The sequence below is a fragment of the Puntigrus tetrazona genome, chromosome 20 (assembly GCF_018831695.1).
Source record: "Puntigrus tetrazona isolate hp1 chromosome 20, ASM1883169v1, whole genome shotgun sequence".
Taxonomy (NCBI): Eukaryota; Metazoa; Chordata; class Actinopteri; order Cypriniformes; family Cyprinidae; genus Puntigrus; species Puntigrus tetrazona.
Genome location: NC_056718.1, coordinates 21,276,787 through 21,284,286, shown reverse-complemented (window position 1 = coordinate 21,284,286; position 7,500 = coordinate 21,276,787). Strand labels below are relative to the sequence as shown.

The 7,500-nt window shown below is 37.2% G+C and overlaps 1 protein-coding gene across 1 annotated transcript in view; it reads right to left on the bottom strand.

Annotated features, from left to right (window-relative positions):
• Positions 1-7,500, bottom strand: part of LOC122325408 (prolyl endopeptidase) — a 10,596-nt gene that overhangs the window by 1,959 nt on the left and 1,137 nt on the right. The window contains exons 2-14 of the mRNA XM_043220451.1: positions 7,365-7,439; positions 7,132-7,265; positions 6,133-6,263; positions 5,842-6,051; positions 4,037-4,158; positions 3,845-3,950; positions 3,568-3,759; positions 2,524-2,721; positions 2,061-2,164; positions 1,841-1,977; positions 1,654-1,748; positions 937-1,068; positions 685-841 (exon numbers count right to left, since the gene is read on the bottom strand). Of these exons, the coding sequence (XP_043076386.1) occupies positions 685-841; positions 937-1,068; positions 1,654-1,748; positions 1,841-1,977; positions 2,061-2,164; positions 2,524-2,721; positions 3,568-3,759; positions 3,845-3,950; positions 4,037-4,158; positions 5,842-6,051; positions 6,133-6,263; positions 7,132-7,265; positions 7,365-7,439 (1,793 nt within the window). The remainder of the gene's footprint in view (positions 1-684; positions 842-936; positions 1,069-1,653; positions 1,749-1,840; positions 1,978-2,060; positions 2,165-2,523; positions 2,722-3,567; positions 3,760-3,844; positions 3,951-4,036; positions 4,159-5,841; positions 6,052-6,132; positions 6,264-7,131; positions 7,266-7,364; positions 7,440-7,500) is intronic.

Here is a 7,500-nt window from a genome sequence, read left to right as displayed (position 1 = left end):
AGGCTTGGAGTCGGAAACAGTTTTTGATAATAATAAAAACCAAAACAACACACGTTCCTGCCTTTGGACAACTTTGATAAACTTATTTTGATCCACTTTAAATGCTGATTATACATTCACACACACATACATACACATAAATACATACATATACTATACTGTAAATAAGAAATATTTCAATGCAAAATATTCCGCTGGTGGATCTGCAGTTTTAAAAATTATAGGAGTATAATCAGTATTATATTAAGTTTAGCTATTGTATTTAAATATTACTGTAGTATGTATTCATATTTAGAATTAGCTTTAACATTCAGGTAGTTACCAAGGCCACATTTTTCATTTAAAATTTAAAATGTTATTTTAACTTTAATTAATCAACTAAACACTTTTAGTCAACAAAAATAATAGTGTATATTATAAGCAATGGAAACAAATACCTAAGATTAAGATATACTAAGTGCATTAAACATTTTATCCATATTGCTATTGCCACATTCTATAAAATCAATAAGCCACTTGCTGATGTTAATAATTTTACCTTTGTTAATGGGGTTAAAATCACAGTAACAGAATGTCTGTGCTGCTTTAACTGAAATGCAGTTATGTCTCAGATGAATCTGCAGCTCGTTAAAAAGTAGTAAACTAACTGCATCTGTGCATCACTGAAAGGAAAAGTAAACTTACTTGATTAACCAATCAAATTGCTCTTTGATTTCCGAGCAGCCGAAATCAGTGGTCCAGGCGTGTCCGATGGTGAACTTATGAAACTTTAACATGTCCATGACGCCGACCTGAGCCACAGCACAGCCAAAGAGATCAGGCCTCTGATTCACACACGCCGCTATAAGAGAGAGTAAGGATTCAGGACCAGGAGAACACAAACCTGTGTGTGTGTGTGTGTGTGTGTGTGTGTGTGTGTGTGTGTGTGTGTCATACCCACGAGCAGCCCTCCGTTTGAGCCTCCATTGATGGTGAGTTTTTTGGGGGAAGTGTAACCCTCTTTTATCAGATACTCAGCTGCACACTGAAAGTCAGTGAAACAGTTCTGCTTATTGGCCAACATCCCCGCTGCACAGGAAGAGAGACGAAATAGACGGATTCCATTACATGCAACAGAATGTTAAAATGTATATCTTTCAAATGCATACTACACATACAATGCAACCATAACTGGGGCATACATTTTTTTTACCCAATCAAAATAACTCAGGATTGAAATTAATTGGAATGCGCAACTGAAAAAACACGATTTTTGAGAATGGTTAAAAACGGAGTCATCGGTTTTTGCAAATGAACTCTTCATTTTAAAATGCAATTTATTCCTGTGAGTAAAGCTGAATTTTCAGCATCCTTACTCCAGTCTTCAGCGTCACATGATCCTTCAGGATTTGCTGTTCAAGAACATTTTTTATGTTGAATACAGTTGCGCTCCTTCCTATTTTTGTAGAAATCGTGATGCATATTTTCATTTGTGAATGTAATTTTTGAGAAATGGAAACATTTAAGTATAATTAGCTCTACTTTTAATCAATTCAGTGCATTTTTTTTACAAACAAAAAACAAATATCACTCACCCCCAAATTATACCATAAAAAAAAATTGGAAGCCTTAATATTCTATCATCTGTAGAGTTCCAGAATTAAAGTCACATGCCTTTATGCCACGTCTCTCCATATTCTCCACCTCCTCTGATATTGGCAACAGCTAAAACCCCTCCCAGATGCCTGACGAATATCAGCCGTGAGACACTGAAACGCACATGACGAGAGACAGATGCTTACAAGAACAGGATGCGTGTCACAGATCAGTGGAGTGTGTGTGTGTTTGGTTTGTATTGTACCTGTAGCTAGGTGTGATGGAAATGTTGAAACCTCCGTATCCGTACAGGAAGGCAGGATGGGAACCGTCCAGCTTGATGCCTTTCTTGTGGATAATAAACATTGGGATCTGGGTGCCGTCTTTACTGGGATAAAACACCTGTGAGAAACAAGCAGACACGAAGTGAAGGCAGTCGTAGTGCAGACACACAAGATGAAGCGTCTGCGAGTGCGTTTCTGTACCTGAGTGGTCTGATAGTCAGCGGGACTGAAGCCCTTCACCGTGACCTCTCTGAAGACGTGCGGCTGAAGAGGCTCTTTAGTCAGATCGCAGTGATAGATGATCGCTGCAGGAAAACACAACACACGTCATTCAATACAAACCAGTTGCAACATTACCTGTATAAAAGTACACCCAAAAATGTTTATTCTAAATCATTTCATCAATCTGAATGAGTTTCTTTCTTCTGTTTAACACAAAAGAAAAGATTTTGAACACTATTGGTAACCAAAAATGGACAGTACCCATTGACTGTATGCTTTCCATATTAGTCGATGGCTTCTGTTACCCGTTTATCAGCCCTCTTTAAAATATTTGCAATCAGAAGAAAGAAACCAATTTGGAGTGTGAATAAGCAATAGCAGAATTTGCGATTTCGTTCGAACTGTCCCTTTAAGGGCCACAGTTCTTCATTCCTTGACGGACCTGGAGAGAGAAACGAGGTGAAGCTGTAAAAGATCTCCGAGTCTTTCTTCCTCCCGGTGAAGCCCACAATCGAGCCGACGTCGAGCGGAAAGGTGCGTATCTCCTCCCCCGAGGACAGATGAAACATCTTTAGCACGTTCTTCACGTCATGGAGGAAACACACAAACAGGAACCTGGAGTATGTACAGGTAGCAAACACTGAAAGAGAGAGAGATAAAGAGAAAAAATGGTTCCGTTTTTTCAATATTATTATTATTGCAGTTGTGAGTAGGGTGGCGTAGTCCCATCCCTGCGCTAATAGTGTTAAATATTTTAACGCGTTAATCTGAAAAATCAAAATCGCATGCAATAATGCACACACATACACACACACATACACACACACACACACACATACATGGGGGGTGGTGGGTTTACCTAGTCAAAATAACTCAACTGTAGTTTGACTGAAACTAATTGCACCATGAAAAAAAATTTGTTACAAATTGAGTTATATTTTTTGTTTTTGCAATTAGAATGATTTCTGAACACTATGATCAAGTGACACTGAAGACAGGAGTAATGGTGATGAAATGTCAGGTTCAGGTTACATCACTAAATTACATTTTTGAATATATAAAAATAGAATACAGTTATTTTAAACTGTAATAACTCACAATATTACTGTATTTTTTTAATCAAATAAAGGCATCCTTTGTGAATATGCAAGACTGGTTACAAAAGCATTAAAAATAGTTGTTAATTATTCAACGTTTTGACAAATCTCATAAATAATAATACATAATTTTTTTAATCAACTAATTGAAATAAATTAAATATAATTTCTTTTTTTTTTAATGAATTAGCAAAATTTAAACTCCATAATGTGACATATTTCTGTGGGAAATGTAAAAGGGATAAAGTCATATTTTGATTATGAGATCATGAAAATCAATCTTTGTTTTCTTACAGTAACTTGCAGTAGAATTATGTACAAAAAGACCAGACACAGTCCTTGAGAAAGTAAATACAGTCAACTCTGATTAAAACAGCATCTCTGCTCACCGACGACGTCTTTGTCATGTTGGGGAATGAGCTCCTTCCATTGGCTGATGCACGGCTGGGCAAAGTCGATGTTAATGAGTCGATACTGAGGAGCGTCCAGGTTGGTTTTGAAAGTGAAAACGCTACCTTCATTTGTGACGTATTCATACTCTGCATCGAAGTTATCGATCAGCTTCACCCACGGCAACAAACCTGTCATCGTTAAGATGCAAATGAGACCCTGTCAGCAGAAATCAAGCATTTTCATCTGAATACTAATGATTATGTGCGCCTGTACCAGTGATTCCCTGCGGCACGGCGTTCAGGTCACAGTACCACAGTCTGTTGACGGGGTCACAGCCCTCTCGGATATACAACAGCACATAACAGCCATCATCAGACACCTGTAAAGACACACACACACACACACACGTTACTCACCTCATAAGTCAATGAGAACTGATGCACCATCTGTGTGTGTGTCTGTTACCTCAGCACCGCTCATCCACTTGGGCTGATCAGGAAATTCGGCACACAGGACGTCCTGAGACTGAGGGGTTCCCAACACGTGATAGTACAGCTTCTGGTGCAGGTTTGTGGACGTCTCAGTGCCTGAGAGAAAGACAGAGAGACAGACAGAGAGACAGACAGAGAGAGAGACAGAGAGAGAGACAGAGAGAGAGAGAGAGAGAGAGAGAGAGAGAGAGAGAGAGAGAGAGAGAGAGAGAGAGACAGAGAGAGAGAGAGAGAGAGAGAGAGAGAGAGAGAGAGAGAGAGAGAGAGAGAGAGAGAGAGAGAGAGAGAGAGAGAGAGAGAGAGAGAGAGAGAGAGAGAGAGAGAGAGAGAGAGAGAGAGAGAGAGAGAGAGAGAGAGAGAGAGAGAGAGAGAGAGAGAGAGAGAGAGAGAGAGAGAGAGAGAGAGAGAGAGAGAGAGACAGAGAGAGAGAGAGAGAGAGAGAGAGAGAGAGAGAGAGAGAGAGAGAGAGAGAGAGAGACAGAGAGAGAGAGAGAGAGAGAGAGAGAGACAGAGAGAGAGAGAGAGAGAGAGAGAGAGAGAGAGAGAGAGAGAGAGAGAGAGAGAGAGAGAGAGAGAGAGAGAGAGAGAGAGAGAGAGAGAGAGAGAGAGAGAGAGAGAGAGAGAGAGAGAGAGAGAGAGAGAGAGAGAGAGAGAGACAGAGAGATAGAGAGACAGAGAGAGAGAGAGAGAGAGAGAGAGAGAGAGAGAGAGAGAGAGACAGAGAGAGAGAGAGAGAGACAGAGAGAGAGAGAGACGTTAGTCAAGATCTGAAACTAACGCAGAAACACTTTACAGTAAGGTTCCATATAACCACATTAGTTGACATAAACTATGTAAAATACCCCTAAAGCACTTATTAATCTCAGTGAATGTTTATTTAAACATTTACTAGTACATCATTAAAAGTAAAAGTGGTATCTTTTAATATTATTTCACAGACCTCTTTTTAAATACCTTATAAATACTTCTTATATGAATAATTTATGACTATAAATTATGACTTAAATACCTGTTCCTCGCTGCAAGCATTTCAATTAGTTACAAGACTTTCTGTGCACACGAGTAACTTGAAAGCTGACATGAGCGGTTGCATTTTTATTCATTAACAAAGTAATAAATGCTGTACAACAAAAACAATAGCATTAACACATTTTTGGTGAATGAAAAATATAAATAGATGAAAAACCTAAATATTAGAAAGAAAATAAGTTTAAACTGTTAAAACGACTAAAACTAAAATGAAAGTAAAATAATGATCAAAATAAATATTAAAAAAATGGTATTTATTATAAAATATTACTTGAATAATACTACAAAACCTCAAATACAATATAGAAATATTAGAAAAAAATTTAAACCTAAACTGATTTTTCCCTTAATTTTTGGATTACAGAAGTACTAAAACTGAAATTAAACAGTAAATAAATAAATAATTGTGTCTGTGTGTATATATATATATATATATATATATATATATATATAATATATATATATATATATATATATATAATCTAACACAGTATTAAAATATGGAAACGTTAGATGAAAAACAAACAAAACTTTAGATTCAAGTGATGAGATCACATTAATCTAAACAGTAAAAACTAATAAAAACTGACAAAAGCACATGAAAATACCAAAGTTTAAAATAAAATTGAAAACTGAAAATATAAAACTGCATGCTAATACAAAATATTAAAAAATGCTAATATAGTGTGTACATATCTAACCTAACACTGTGTGAATTTGTGAGTCATGTGTGTTTGTTTGTGTGTTTACCGTCACTTTTGCCCTCCTGCTCAGGATAAGAGTTATAGAAGAGTCCCTTTCCGTCATGAGTCCAGGACATGCAGGTGAATTTGACCCTCTCCAGTCGGTCCTCCAGAAGTACAGCGCCGTCCACGCGTAAGAACCGGATCTCAACCCAGTCAGAGCCGCTCGCGCTGGTGCCGTACGCCAGGTACTCGCCATCCTCAGAGAACGCATAACCTGAGAATAAACTGCAAGCCTTAGCTGACGGTCAATACAGCGATACACACTGCATCAAACAAACACAGAAACATCCAGCACCTCGTAAAGCAACCGTCCCGTCCTCCGAGAAGGTGTTTGGGTCCAGGAACACACTGGGATCAGATTCGAGGTTCTCCTGCATGTACAAAACACTCTGGTTCTGCAGACCAGTGTTGTAAAAGTGAAAATACCTTCAGGAGAAGATTTAAAAAAAAACATTTATTAGTTTAAACATATACGTCCTGTCCGATGTTTTAGAAAGACTCTTTTCTGCTCACAAAGGTTGCATTTATTTTATTTGTTAAATAAACAAAAACAGTAATATAGATCATGATCCTTCAGAAATCAGTCTAATATGGTGATTTTCAGATCAAGAAACATTTCTGATTATTGTTCATTTTGATAATTTGTGGAACAGTTTTGTAGAAATTGTAATATATTACCCTTTAAAAGATGGGGATATGTAAAATAAAATAAAAAAAATACTAAAATGAAAAAAATATTCAGCTAGCAGTAAATTTATGACAGTAAAGAAATTTATAATGTTACTAAATATTTCTTTTTTCAAAATAGTGCTATTGTTTTAAACTTTAAATTCATCAAAGAATCTTGAAAAAAAATTGATCACAGTTCCAAAAAAATCTTAAATAGGACAACTGTTGTCAACATTAATAAAAATAATAATAATAATAATGACAAACGTTATTAATAACTGAAAATCAATATTAAATTCTAAAAGATTTTGACACTGCAGAATGGAGAAACAAATGACATTTTAAAACATATTCGAGTAGAAAGCAATTATTTAAATTGTAAAAATATTTCGGAAAATATTGTTTTACTGTTGTTGTTTTTTTTAAATGAATGCAGCTTTGGTAAGCACAGAATCCAAACTTTTGACTGACTTTAATTTGTGCATATGCTTGGAGAAGCAACCAGAAGATGCAAAACCTCATCTCAAGGAACATCTGACACTTTTGAAGCTTATTCGAACTGCAGTGCATTGCTCTAAACACTAACAGTTTAATTGGTTATTATCGGTGTTAGTTCGCCTCTCACCTGTCCCCACGTTTGAAGGGGCAGCTGTATTTGGGGTAGTCGTAGAGTTCAGTCATTCGGTCCTTAAAGATGTCTCTGACCTCACACTGCTCCAGGAACGGCAGGGTCAGCTGGTTCTGAGCGTTCACAAACGCCTGACGGAAACAAAAACGCCACACATACAGAGTCACATCTCGGTTACGCAGAATCGTGATTCACATGCTCTTTCAGAGGAGCTGTCATGTGGAGACGACCTGTGTTTTTTCGCTGTCAGGATCCTCCAGCCAGTTATACGGGTCAGCAACTTTACAGCCGTGGTAGTCATCCACCTGATAACACATGCATCACACGATCAGTGAGGTCAATATCATATCACAGTACAGGTGGAAG